General features: G+C 40.6%; 1 protein-coding gene across 1 annotated transcript in view; it reads left to right on the forward strand.

Annotated features, from left to right (window-relative positions):
- The window catches only part of shisa8b (shisa family member 8b), a gene marked incomplete at both ends in the record, with an annotated part of 28,500 nt that extends 16,877 nt beyond the window's left edge, over nt 1–11,623 (forward strand). Inside the window, 2 exons of the mRNA XM_083903776.1 lie at nt 5,426–5,539; nt 11,043–11,623. Of these exons, the coding sequence (XP_083759902.1) occupies nt 5,426–5,539; nt 11,043–11,623 (695 nt within the window). The remainder of the gene's footprint in view (nt 1–5,425; nt 5,540–11,042) is intronic.
- Between the last annotated feature and the right edge of the window lie 3,071 nt (nt 11,624–14,694).

The following is a 14,694-nucleotide window of genomic DNA, read 5'->3' on the forward strand; positions in this document are numbered from 1 at the left end:
TAGTGGAGTAAAATTACACAATGAGTAAAAGTACATCATTTATTTAGGAAATGTATTGGAGTAAAAGTACATGCTTTATTTAGGAAACGTAGGGGAGTAAAAGTACAAACTTTATTTAGGAAATATAGTGGAGTAAAAGTACACACTGAGTAAAAGTACACAATTTATTTCGGAAATATAGTGGCGTAAAAGTACACAATGAGTAAAAGTACACAATTTATTTAGGAAATATAGTGGCGTAAAAGTACACAATGAGTAAAAGTACACAATTTATTTAGGAAATGTAGTGGAGTAAAAGTACACAATGAGTAAAAGTACACAATTTATTTCGGAAATATAGTGGCGTAAAAGTACACAATGAGTAAAAGTACACAATTTATTTAGGAAATATAGTGGCGTAAAAGTACACAATGAGTAAAAGTACACAATTTATTTAGGAAATGTAGTGGAGTAAAAGTACACAATGAGTAAAAGGACACACTTTATTTAGGAAATATAGTGGCCTAAAAGTACACAATGGGTAAAAGTACACAATTTATTTCGGAAATATAGCGGCGTAAAAGTACACAATGAGTAAAAGTACACACTTTATTTAGGAAATGTTGTAGAGTAAAAGTACGCAATGAGTAACAGTACACAATGAATAAAAGTACATCATTTATTTAGGAAATGTATTGGAGTAAAAGTACATGCTTAATTCAGGAAACGTAGGGGAGTAAAAGTACGCACTTTATTTAGGAAATATAGTGGAGTAAAAGTACACAATGAATAAAAGTACACACTTTATTTTAGAAATATAGTGCAGTAAAAGTACACAATGAGTAAAAGTACACAATTTATTTAGGAAATATAGTGGCGTAAAAGTACACAATCAGTAAAAGTACACAATCAGTAAAAGCACACAATTTATTTTTGGAAATGTATTGGAGTAAAAGTACACACTTTATATTACGTAGGGGAGGTCATTAAATATTTTCAGGCGTTGCACTTTGTAGACGGTCCCTGAGATCGATGTAGTTTCAGCTGGATACGGACTCACACCATGGAATAATAGTGATGTTAGGGTTCTCCTCATGAATCAGTCAGTGTGTCCAGACTTGGCAGAGAAACCAGCGTTGATGATGAGGATGATGATGATGATGATGATGATGATGATGATGATGATACCTATCGATGCTAACGTGTTCCATATTTATCCACATTACACTCTGCTTTTCCCCAGAGGAGGGAAAATGTCCAGCGGCCGTTTGTGGTCAATAATCACAGGCAGCTGCAGTGAAGCTGTGTGTGTTTACACAGAGACCAAATACTGACACACACACACACACACTCACACACACAAACACACACACACACACACACACACACACACACACACACACACACACACACAGGTAGGTAAAACCCGGCCTGAGGACTGTCTGTTCACATGCGTCACCTGAACACAGTTTTTTTAAACAAACGTTGACATTTGAAGGTCAAGTCGTCCGGCGCTGCAGATCATGACTCACCGTCACCTCAACGTCCACGCTCGTCATCCTCTGTTCGCCGTCTGAAATCTAACGGAGATCATTTTTCTCACTATTTGTGTTTTCATTTTTTTTTTATGCTACAACGACTTTGAAACGTTCCCTAACTGAGCCACAGACGGGGACAAAGTAGGACAAAGTAGGACAAAGTAGGACAAAGTGGGACACCACACCACACCACACCAACTGCCAAACACACTATTGGTTTTTCCGCTGTAGACAAGATGGCCGACGGTGTCCATTTACTTTCAGGTTTGAAAAGGGACGGCCACCAGGAAGTAGGCAAGATATAGCAGTTTACCACCAGGGGGCGACTCTCAATCACTTGATTAATGTATAAGAAAAAAAGTCAGTTTTGCAAATTCTTCTCCCATTTTAAAGGAAAATAACTACTGTAATTACGCATGCTAACATGTATACTATATACGATATATAACGCTAACACACGTACATGCTACTCAATGTTGCAGAGACCCCAAATAGTACGCCGACTAATAAGATTTATTATCAACGCAAGGTTATTATAGTTTTTTAGTTTGCTTTTTTATTTCAGTTTAGTTTGAGTTAATTCAAGTTAAGTTTTTCAGTTAAGTTTTTATTTAGTTTTAGTTTTTCAGTTATTAAGAGAAAGCCTTGACTTGTAGACGCTGAAAAGGATGAAAGAATGTGTGACACTGGATATGGATATGTTTAGTTTTGCTTTGTTCATCGTAGTTTTTATTTCATTTTTATTTTTTTAAATTGTTGTTTTTATTTTGATTTCAACAAAATATTTTTTTCACTGTTAGTTTTTATGTTATATCTAGTTTTCGTTCAAAGAACCCTGAATTATGTTCAATGGTTTCCTTGATTCGTTGATTTGTTCTGTCCACAAATATAACATAGTTAGCTGTCGCAGAGGCTCAAAACTACCAGAGCGTTCCAATTTAACGAGCTGCTATGTTACGAAACCAATGCTTATATAAATCATTCATTAATTTCTTCCCTGACCCTTGATATTAACTCTGTAATACACTTCTAATTAAAATAGTTTTGTTGAGTTCTGATAGAGTGAGCAGCTTGTAACTATAGCAACATTTAACCGCAGCTGCCATGTGTTTGCACGTCTCAAAATTAGATTATGTTTATCCAGTTTATTGAGAAAATGTCATTGGGTGATTGAGTTATAGCAGGAAATTATTCCATTTTCATTGGTTTAGTTTTATTTTTACAAGAAAAAGGAGGGTTTATATAGATAAGGGCTAACCAACGAGTCAAGCTAACACAGCCCTATCTTGTGAAGCGGGTTTGGCTATAGCGTAAAATTCTCAAAATGAGATTAAAAGCAGGACATTAATAGAAGAATTGTTATTATTAGCTAACGATAATGCCATTAGCTTATGATATTAGCCTCTGAAGTGACTACAGTGGCAGCAGTTAGCCAGACACGCTAACATTTGTTTAAGTTGTACTCATTTTTTTCAAAAAGATGAAAAGGCTTTGAGAATATGGAAATAAGCAAGTTTGTTATAACTTAAATAAAATTAAAAAAAAATCAGATTAAGAACAGGACAGAACTGTTAATGTTAGCCTGGTAATGATCGTCATTAGCTTATGATCGTTAGCTCAGGTGGCAGCACTAGATCTACGCCGCTATAGCTCATCAACATCGCTCGCTGAGCAGCATTCTGTGAAGTTAAAGCGGTGCGGACGCTGGAGCCGGGAGCTAAGCTAAGCTAACTCCCTCAGCGAGAGAGCGCCAACGACCTCGTAAACCTCGTAAATCATCAAATCTTCTGTCAAACCGTCAGTCGCCGCGGGTTTCCTGTGAAACGCAGATCAATATCACAGCCACGTGCTGTCGTTGTGTCGTGGAGTGTGTGAATGTCATCGCGATGTGATGATGAAGATAATCTGCTAATACGGAGCACGCTGAGAGGTTAGCGCCACTGGATAACACACACATTATCAGTGTTTAAGCTGATTAAAGGTGGTGAGATGTTTTTTAATGTGACTCAGGACTGTAAAAACTCTAACTCTCGATGTTAATATTCTTCATTTATTTCCACCAGAACGTCCTCATCCTCCTCCACCAGCTGCTTCTCCTTTCTCTGTGTGTGTGTGTGTGTGTGTGTGTGTACTTGTATTTCTATTAAGGACGATTTTTAAAAAACTTTCAAGGGCCTTGAAGTTTTTTTTCCCCCCAAATTCACAAACTTTCAAGGATTCCAAGGACTCGCGGGAACCCTATCTATCAACTTCACTTCACTCTCTTGCACAAAATTCAAGCACTTTCAATGATCCATGTGTATTTTCAGCGCTATAGCGCCACACACAGGCCTGGCATATGTACTACACTGTTAAAAGTCATTTTGGGGACGGACTATTTTTTAAAAACGAACGAGAAAGATTGTTTATGTTTCGTCGCGTTTCCGTGTGATTTAAAATGTCCACAAGTGGGCGACGGTAGCTCAGTGGTAGAGAGTTATAGAAGAATTTGACCATATTTACGGACGATTTTGCTGTTTTTAGCACATAAAAATACCCTTTTAACGCAAAAGAAGTAAAGCAGTTTTTAGGGTCAAGTCCTCATGGAGACCTGGCATTTCTGAGGGACTACACTCTTAGAAATAAGGGTTTTGCATTCTGAGGACAAGTGAGGCCTTTTTAACCAACAAAGTGAGGTCATTTTTACGAAGTGAGGACATTTTGGCCCGGTCCTCACTTTGTTTTCATTGAAATCACTTCCTTAGCTCCTCAATTTGGTACAAAAACCTGTTTTCCAAGCCCTGGTGTTTCACACACTTTTTGCTCTTGGGCTCCACCTGCAGACATTTTATGGTACTGCACCCAGTTGTTCTGTTATAGATGTCATTCATGAAGTAGATATTTGTAATTGTGTTAATTTATAAAGTGGAAATTCTGGTCCTCACTTTATCAGCACTTTTACCTGGTCCTCAATATGCAGCAAGTACAAGAACGTGTGTGTGTGTGTGTGTGTGTGTGTGTGTGTGTGTGTGTGTGTGTGTGTGTGTGTGTGTGTGTGTGTGTGTGTGTGTGTGTGTGTGTTCTTGTACTTGCCGCATTCTGAGGACAAGTGAGGGGTTTTAACCAACAAAGTGAGGTCATTTTTACGAAGTGAGGACATTTTGGCCGGTCGTTGTAAACATGCTATACTCTATACTCTATTTTTAACAGATTTAGCTCCTCAATTTGGTACAAAAAAACAGTTTTCCAAGCCCTGGTGTTTCACACACTTTTTGCTCTGGGGCTCCACCTGCAGACATTTTATGGTACTGCACCCAGTAGTTCTTTATAGATGTCATTCATGTATATTTCATGTGTATATCAAGTAGGTATTTGTAATTGTGTTGATTTATAAAGTGGAAATTCTGGTCCTCACTTTATCAGCACTTTTACCTGGTCCTCAGTATGTAGCAAGTACAAGAATGTTTGTGTGTGTGTGTGTGTGTGTGTGTGTCCCTGCGGGCTGGCTGCATCAGTGGACTTCATTAATGCTAATAGCCAGAGCTTCACTCTCTCTCTCTCACATACTGGTTTGTTCCATTGTTCATTAACCTCAGTTCATTTAGCAGAGAGAGACTGAGGTTGACGTCAGGGTCAAAGCTGCCGTCTCACCCAAAGTTTACCCGACAGCCTTCGGGCTCAAAAAAAGAATAAAACATAAAAGGGAGTTGTTGTTGTTTTTGTGTTGATGTGACACTGATGACACTCTCACTGGTAGAAATCACTGGTTTCAGTCCGACACAGTTAATCGTCTTCTACGAGACAGGACGTGCACTTATTGGAGATTTTTTTTTGGCCGCGTGGCGTGTGTCACATTCTCTAAAGGTTAATGATATTTATATTATGCGTTATTCTGACGTGTGTCTCTCTTTTGCCTCCTGTAACCACAGAACAGTACCACCTGAATAACTCTCCTCACGGGCCTTTTGGACAAGGGCTTCCACGGCCGCACAGCAGCCACAACAACGTGGGGATGAACAAGTACACCTCGCTCAAAGCTGTGGGTAAGCTGACGCACACGCAACGACACGATGACCTTTAAAGTACAGTGGTTTCCCTCGTGGTCAAACAGGAAGTTGATATTAGTCGTAAAATGTTAAGTTACAGAGGGACTGATGAATTCTATAACTGTATTCTATATTTATAAGATATATAGAGGTAAACATTATGAAAGTGGTGAATGGTCTTCATCATTTAGATATTATAATATCGAAATGATGAAGACCATTCACCACTAACGAATACATATAGATGCACCATTAATATATTATATTAATGGTGCATCTATATGTATTCGTCTTATTTGCACATTAATACATCTAGTAGTGGATACACCCTCTACTAGCAGCTTTAAAGGTGCATTATGTAATAAATGATAAAATCCTCCTAATTTGTCACAGAGACTCAGGAATAATGTTCATATAACAAACTGAACTCACCAACAACAACAGTACAGACAAAATATTTGCATTAAAAAACAATATTTTGCAGACTGCAAATCATGTTTATGTTTTGAAATCATGTTTTGCCGTCATGTGGCGCCACCTACCGCCGTCTACCAATCACTGCAGTCGGTAGAGTCTCAGCTGCCGAGCAACCACGGGTTGCCAGTTAGGCGCCAGAAAACCAAACCTAAAAGACTTCGGTGTTTTTGAATTTGAATGTAGTAACCGTTTTTGGCCACATTCTTACATATGGCACCTTTAATGAATGTTCACGAACAGAAACAGGGTCAACTGTGGCGTTTAGTGTAATACGTACATCAGGCAACGGCCTTGCTTTACAGCAGCTGCCGTTTTGCAGTGTTTTGTTTACACAGAATGAGGAATGACATCCTTTTTGATATAAAAAGGCCTCCGTAGTTCCCTGACGTACATGAGAAAGGGAGGATTTGAATAGTCCTCTGTTAGAGTTTGAGTGCCGGGCACGTTAACGCGATAACGGCGTCAACGTTAACGCACAACGCGTGACGTCATGTTTACGTGACTCCCGATTGTTAAAATGAGTCTCTATAGCAGCGCTTAACTTTAAAAACACAAACGCTGGTCATTGGTAGCGCTTCTCTTTTCGTTTAATAAACAGACCACTCCAGTTCGACTGTAGGCGCGCTAACGGCGCTAAAGGAGCTAACGCAGCTAACGGAGCTAACTGGTAAACATGACCTAGTGCCCACCACTATAATAAAAATGAATGTATTAAAAATGCACTTTGACCTTTGATCATAATAACACAACAATACTGTAAATACAGAGACAAAATGGCTCAAAGACGTTAATGTTTTTTCGCAGTTGTACGTTTGGTTAACATTTACAGACAGTTTTCCGCTGCACTTTCACGACGCTGTGTAGAGATTTATGATCTAACGACAACATATAACATATAACATGTAAAAGTTAATCCAGCCTGGAGGAGACGCTGTCGGGTGACTGTACATATACAGTTCCATGCCTTCAAAGGTCACACACACACACACACACACACACACACACACACACACACACACACACACACACACACACACACACACACACTCGCATGTTCGCATACACACGTTGTTCTTGAATAATAGCAGCAGGTGTAATAGTAGGCATCCCCGTGAGAATAAAATTATAATCCACCAGTTTGCCAAAGGCAATTTACTGCTTGTCAAGGTAGATTATTTTAACTTTATTATCCACGGAGTCTTTTTTCCAGCGACAACTCCATCTTACACAAGGCCCTAAGGCCTTTGGGTCGACCCTCCACACAGTTTAGCATCAGAGATATAATCACTAAAACATTAATTGAACATTAGGGAGGCCCTTCCTCCACCTTATGGAATAAATTGTCTCAGAAATGAAAACTTGATTTCACATACAGACAAAAGCATTTTTCTATTTTTTGAGTGAATAACAGTTAGTTAAAGACAATAATAAAGTCATTATTAGCCTCTTATGTGAAGGCAGTAGTCGTGGTGTCATTGGAAGATTGAGTTATAGCAGGAAATTATTACATTTCCTTAAGTTTGGTTTTAGTTTTACTAGAAAAAGGTGGGTTTATAGATAAGGGCTAACCAACAAGTCAAGCTAACGCAGCACTTTCCTGTGAAGCGAGTTTGGCTATAGTGTAAAATTCTCAAAATGAGCTTAAAACTAAGCAGGACAGAAATAGAACAATTGTTATTATTAGCTAACGATAATGCCATTAGCTTATGATATAAGACTCTGAATTAACTACAGTAGCCAGCGCCAGCAGTTAGCCAGGCATGCTAACATTTGTTTAAGTTTGGACTCATGTTTTAAATATGATGAAAAGGCTTTGAGAATAGAATATGGAAAGAAAGAAAGTTTGTTATAACTTAAATGTCCCAAAATCAGATAACATTTTCATTGTTTGTTTTTTTTTACAAGAAAAAGGAGGGTTTATATATAAGAGCTAACCAATGAGTCAAGCTAACACAGCCCTATCTTGTGAAGCGGGTTTGGCTATAGCATAAAATGAGCTTAAAAGCAGGACAGAAATAGAAGAATTCTTATTATTAGCTAATGATAATGCCATTAGCTTATGATATTAGCCTCAGAAGTGACTACAGTAGACAATGGCAGCAGTTAAAGAAAGTTTGGAATAGCTTAAATGTCCCAAAGTCAGATTAAAAACAGGACAGTACTGTTAATGTTAGCCTGGTAATGATGTCATCGTTAGCTTATGACCGTATTAGCTTCTCAGGTGACTACATGTAGGCAGCAGATTGATGCTAACATTAAAAACTTGTCAGAAAGTCACTAGTTTTGTCACTGGTCGTGTTTTTGAAATATGATAACTGTTATTTTCTTTCTTTATTACTGTTTCTTGGCCGTGACTCGGTTAATACTGTCTTTCATTGTAATGTGTTTTTAACACCTTCTTCTCTGTTTTCGGTGTAGCATTGTGGCCTTAAGTTCTAACGCACCAATATACTTATTATTTTTTTCTCTTAAATTGTTCCCATGAGATAAGCAGTTACATATATATATATATACATATATATATATATATATATATATATATATATATATATATATATACATATATATATATATTATACAACTATGAACATTACTTTGTCATAGTTTTAACTTTTAAAAAGGAAAACATGAAAACCAGCAGTCTTCTCTGACTTCCGGACAAAATGACGAAACCACACACAAGGTTAGCGATCACGTAGCCACGTAGCTCGCAGCGATGGCCTCGTATTGCTTAGTTTATTTAAATAATGCTATGTGACATTCATGCCTATACACACACTCACACGACTCAGGGCAAGGGTATTTATAACCCCCGTCGTTGCAATGTCCCCCACATCCTGACAACATGGTTTTTACCTCAATCCTCTCCGTTACACTCTTCACCTTCTTCTTCCCGGTCTACGAACTCTCCGTCTCCTGCTATTGTTTTTATTCCGCTATGAGAAAAGCCGCTGCGTTTTTTCCTTGAGATTTATGTGTTTATATTTTTACATTGCATGCATAAAACATTGTGATTAAGTATATCTCTTGGAAGTAAGTGGTTTTTTACATTTTCGGAATAATTACAGAAATGGCGGTAAAAAAAATGAACAGAAATATCATATATTATGCAAAAATTTGCTCTTGTCATGATTTATATATATATAGTGAATTGATTACAAACGACGCTGGTTTTGACCGTGATAACATACAATGACCATTTTACTGCATCAAATAACTATGGGGGGTGGGAAGTATTCATATGTATGGTTTTTCATTTGGCCCATGATGGCCCATCCACTAGAGGGCAGTAGGTGGAGTTCATGACCTTCACTGCAACCAGCCATAAAAACAGTGATGGAGTCAGAGAGAAACGGTAACCTTTGACTGACTAATAACTAGCATTAGCTCCAGTTAACTACTGGTCATACAGGACCAAGTAAGCTTTAGCATGCTAACGTTATCGAGGGTGAGTTTTAGTTGAAATTAATTCAAGTTTTGCATCATTATAGTGACATAGTTTTAGGCATACATATCTTTATCATAACTTTAAAGTCGGGAGAGAACTTTGTAAACCTCTCACTCCCCACACCAAAGTCCATGGAACAAGTTGGTGATTTTACATCATGGCTCCTATGAGTTGTTGATCCTCTGCTGCCTTTATTATGAAGGTCAAATGTGCTATTTTGAGACTTTAGTGTCAGAGTTACCTGAGTGACACAAATTTACCAAACAAGGCATCAGTAGCCCTTCAGCTCCTGTGTCCTGATGTCCAAGATATTGTAGATTTAAGCATTCATAGATGTTAAAAGGTGAGTCCCGTAACTTCCTGAATGAATGTTTTGTGCACAAGTCTCGGGGTGAATTCCAATTCCTTGCTTAACCCTCAATCTCAAAAACGCTCCCTCTAGTGCAAGTGCTGTCCTGATTCTCAGATAAATTAAGTTGAGGGGCAAGTTTAAGGGCTGTATCGCCCTCAATATTGAGATTTTCCAAGACCACCCTTGGGAGCAAGGGCTACCCAGAATGCATTGCGTGTTTTGACATAACAAAGATGGCGTCGAAAGCGGCGAAACGAGTGCGATACAAATGAAGTATTTTCTTTGTTAATAGAGATATAAAAATGATGAAAACCATTGTATTATCTTAGTTTAGGCCCATATTATGGATTACTGACGTCATTGTTGCGTAACATTTATTTTTATTTTTTATTTTTATTTTGTCAATAGTCGGCCGGTGCGGACAAGTGATCGTTTGCTATGGTTTACTTTTCAATAAGTCGTGGTGTGTGGTAACTGTCAGCTGAATATTTGTATGAGTATCATCTTATAACTAACTGACAACCTAATAACTTGACTGAAATCAAATTATAAATAATTGTTCAGAGATTCGTTCTCTGGGGTCAAAGATTCGTTCTCGATTCGTTCTCTTTGGTCAAAGATTTGTTCTCTGTGGTCAAAGATTCGTTCTCTGGGGTCAAAGATTCGTTCTCGATTCGTTCTCTTTGGTCAAAGATTTGTTCTCTGTGGTCAAAGATTCGTTCTCTGGGGTCAAAGATTCGTTCTCGATTCGTTCTCTTTGGTCAAAGATTCGTTCTCGATTCGTTCTCTTTGGTCAAAGATTTTTTCTCTTTGGTCAAAGATTCGTTCTCTTTGGTCAAAGATTCGTTCTCGATTCGTTCTCTTTGGTCAAAGATTTTTTCTCTTTGGTCAAAGATTCGTTCTCTGTGGTCAAAGATTTGTTCTCGATTCGTTCTCTTTGGTCAAAGATTCGTTCCCATAATCGTGACGTAAATGTGTTCTTCTTCTTCTTTTTTGGAGTTGACAGACTGGACGCAGCTTTCACGTTATTCTGCCCTCTACAGTCTGAAGACGTATCTGCATTTAAGGGGTGTCCCATTTCGAAGTGACAAAATAACCCTCAACACTTGGTTTTGAGGCCAGTTAAGATTAAGGGTTGAGCTCGAGGGTTAAGGTAGGAATTGGAATTGACCCTAGACGTCACTTCTTCTGACAAACTGTCCTCGCTCTCTTTATCGTTGCAGCTGACGGTGCATCTCGCAGCTACTACAAGAGCTTCCCGCTCATGGATTTCTCTCAATACCAACCTGTGGCGCCCCCTGGCTTCCAGCCCGTACCGGTGCAGCCCAAAGAGAAGTCCTACGTCCACCAGTCCCTGCCGGCCCATCGCGACCTCCACGGGCCCCTGTCCATCTCCATCCCCTCCGGCCACCTGGAGCGTTCGCACCTCCCCAAGACCACCGCGCACCCGCCGCTCTCCAGCTCGGCCTTCAAAGCCTGGGAGCCCACGGCGCGTCACGTCCACAGGCAGACCTCCGTCCCGGGACACAACTCGTCGTCTTCTCTGCACGGCTCCACGAGGAGACACGGCTACTCCACCCGGAGGCACGAGAGCATAGAGAACATGCCGGATCTCTTCTGCCAGCCCTACGAAGGGATGTACGGCGGAGCTGGAGGCGGAGCAGCGCAGGGACAGGGACAGGGACAGGGACAGGGACAGGGACAGCATGTCCACATGCAACACCAATCTCAAACCCCCCATTACCACCACCACCCGAGGCAGAAGAGCTACTCCACCCACAGTGCGACTGAGGTGACCGTCTGAGCCCCCAGTGCCTCAGAGAGAGCAGCAAAACACGCGTGAACGAGTGGACTTTGGCGTTTAGCTCCGTGTCAGAGTTTGGGGGCGGTCGGCCCAAAGAAATGGTGAGGGATATTAACACGGGAAGACGCGTTCTGATGTGTGAGTGGAAACAGAGTGAGATTACGGAGGAACCACAACTCTGACAGATGAGTGGACTCATTATTGGACATGTAAAGACTCAACATGAAGGCAAATCTAACCACGGTTGCGCTCAGGTTCCTCAGGGTCTCACAGCCTTCACAGATTCTCACCCTCCAGTGGTCAGTGGTTCATTCGTACGTAGCGAACATAGCGACAAAAGTCATACGTGCGTCACAGCAAAGGTTTTAAGGTTGCGTTTCGGTTCAGTTCATCATTTCACTAAGTCTGAAACGGACAAACGGTCTCGAGAAGAAGCAGAAACATTTGATTTATCTTGCATTTCTGTGGTTCGTCTGTGGGCGGGGAAATCGTAGCTCGGGACTTATTCGCTCAGTTTTGAGGGGAACGTTGAATCGGAACAGTTGTTTTAAAACATTAGGAGATGGATACACTCTTAGAAATAAGGCTTCCAAAAGTGTTCTTCTACAAGGGCTGAGGTTCTACCTGGAACCATTTGTTTTCCAAGGGTTCTTGGTAACACTAATGGTTCCAGTAAGATTTTAAAATTTTGATCCAGTGAACCCTTTAGAAACCCTTTCCTGAATAAAGGGTTTTAAAAGGGTTCTTGGTAACACAAAGGGTTAAAGGTTCCACCTGGAACCAAAAAGGGTTCTCCTAAGAGGACAAGCCATAGAACCTTATATGGTTCTACTTAGCACCTTTATTTCAAAGAGTGTACAACATCTTGGGAGGTAAACATTTTTAGGATCAATTTTTAGGATTTTTAGGATGCTATAGCAAGCAGCAGGATTAGCTTAGCATCAGGTATAGAGACAATCAAATGAGAAAACTGGCTGTTATGATGCTACGCTGCGGTGCCTTCAAATATGGCTGTGTTTGAGTTTCCCCCCCAAAAGAATGGAACTGTTAAGGTTAAGGTTTCAACAGATTTAATATCTTATCGCTTTAATCATTTTCGGAATAGAGTCCAGAACGGTTAACTGCACAAAGACTGGCACCGCCAATGTTCTCACGACTTAAACATCTGAATCTCTACGATCTTTGTTGATTTATCCTCACACAATTGGGGGGAAAAGTAAATTGTCTATAAAGGAACTAATCAATTTTACATCTCTGAGGAGTAAAACTCTTTATCTATATCACATACGATTTCTTAGGCTACGTATAAGCAGGAATCATCTCAAGCTAACAGGTCAGGTCATCTCCAGGCTCCTTACATCTCCTAAATCAACACCTCCTCAAAAGTCTGCTCCTGCTCCTCGTTCCGATTCCGCCCTCGTTCTAACCCAAGTCCCACAATGCAGTGTTTTTTGTTGTTTTTGTGCATTCTGTGCCATCAGGCCAAGCATATAGGGACAACATCCTCTGGGGTCATGTGGCCACATTAACTGTGCGACGAGGACAATGCCACCAACACGTCAGCTCCCATCAGCCTCCGTCCCCAACCCATAGAGATGGAGAGGAGGAAGGGAAGCCAGAGGCTGGAGCTCTGCACAAAAGAAGAGAAACGAGAGCAGGAAAAAAAAACAGACAACAAACCAACAAACACGGCCACATGTTTTCCTTCCTCGGGGGCGACTGGGGAAAAGGGAACGAGTTCACCGCGGATCTCTTCTACTAACCCAACTGTCCAGGTCAGAACTTAGAAAGTGTGGACGCCTGTGTGTCATGATGAGTGACCTCCAAGGCTCTCATTACTGGAGAACTCACACCAGGCATTTCCAGTCCTGGAGCGTTTAACATTTCCTGTTTCGGTCTCCAAAGGACGGCGTGAACAGAGGCTGTGAACAGGCGACACTTTCCTCGGCTGTAGTCGTAGGTGAAGTGTTACGTCTGCAACACCAACCCCCGGCCTCAGGGCGGACCGCGCCATGGTGGAGTGAACCGTTAACAACGAGCGCACGTGTCCGCGAGTGCTTGAGCCGAGAGGATTTTAGTGTAGTGGGTTTGGGTTGAAGTGTGAAGTGGTTTTTTCGGGGCGGCAGATTACAGGAGGAACAACGGTCGATGCAAGTGAAACAGAGCGGAAAACATGAGCGGTGGCCAAAATGGTCAATAAGTTTCCGATTAAGACGCCTCATACACGGCGTAACAGCACTTAACCCATAGTTCACCGATAGTCAAATTCTGGTATAAAAGTACTGATTTCTCCACCCGCATCACGAGTGACTGAAATGCTAATATTTTTTATCACAAGAAGAAAGTTCTTGTGGCTCATTTTCGCGCGATAACAACATAACATTGTGTTGAGGCTCCATCGCCTTCCAGGAGCAGAAAATGTCACAAAATGGAGAATTTTGGAATTTTCAACTTCCAAGTCAGAAATTTCAACTGGAACAGCCCCTCAGGGTCGGATTTCCAACTTGAAAAGTCGTAGAAACCTCACAAACGTAGCATTCCAACTCGTGTCAATAGTAAAAACACTACTTCTAGCCTTATTGGTTTTTTCCAATTTCCAAAATTAGCTAGCGTGTTGCTACGCTGTTTTTGTGTGCAAAATACTGCGTTATAGTTCACGACCGCTAACAAAGGCTAGCCTAAGATACGTTTGTGTCCGTGTTTTTCTTTCACACCTCAACTGAAACGCCGTCGACTTTGAGACGACGTCTCTCCCAGTTCAGACTTGCGACTTTTCGACCGTGTCTTATTGCCAGATTAACGCAAATGACCTCACCATTGCGAGATAATGCATTACTCAACTCTTAAGTCTTAAGTCTCGTCACCGTAGAGATGATTGTGCCGTGATCTCTTGATAACGGAGGATAACTGGTGAGATTTCGGTCTTAATCTTGGGTCTTCCGACATTAGTGGGTGGCTTCCGAGTTTAGGCTAATGTGAACATATTATCTGGCAGAATTATCCTGTAGTCTGAGGGATTACTACAACGCGATTTTAACGTCATCGGACACATCAGAGTTTTCCTGATTTCA

The sequence above is a fragment of the Microchirus variegatus genome (genome assembly GCF_963457635.1).
Source record: "Microchirus variegatus genome assembly, chromosome: 17".
Lineage (NCBI taxonomy): Eukaryota > Metazoa > Chordata > Actinopteri > Pleuronectiformes > Soleidae > Microchirus > Microchirus variegatus.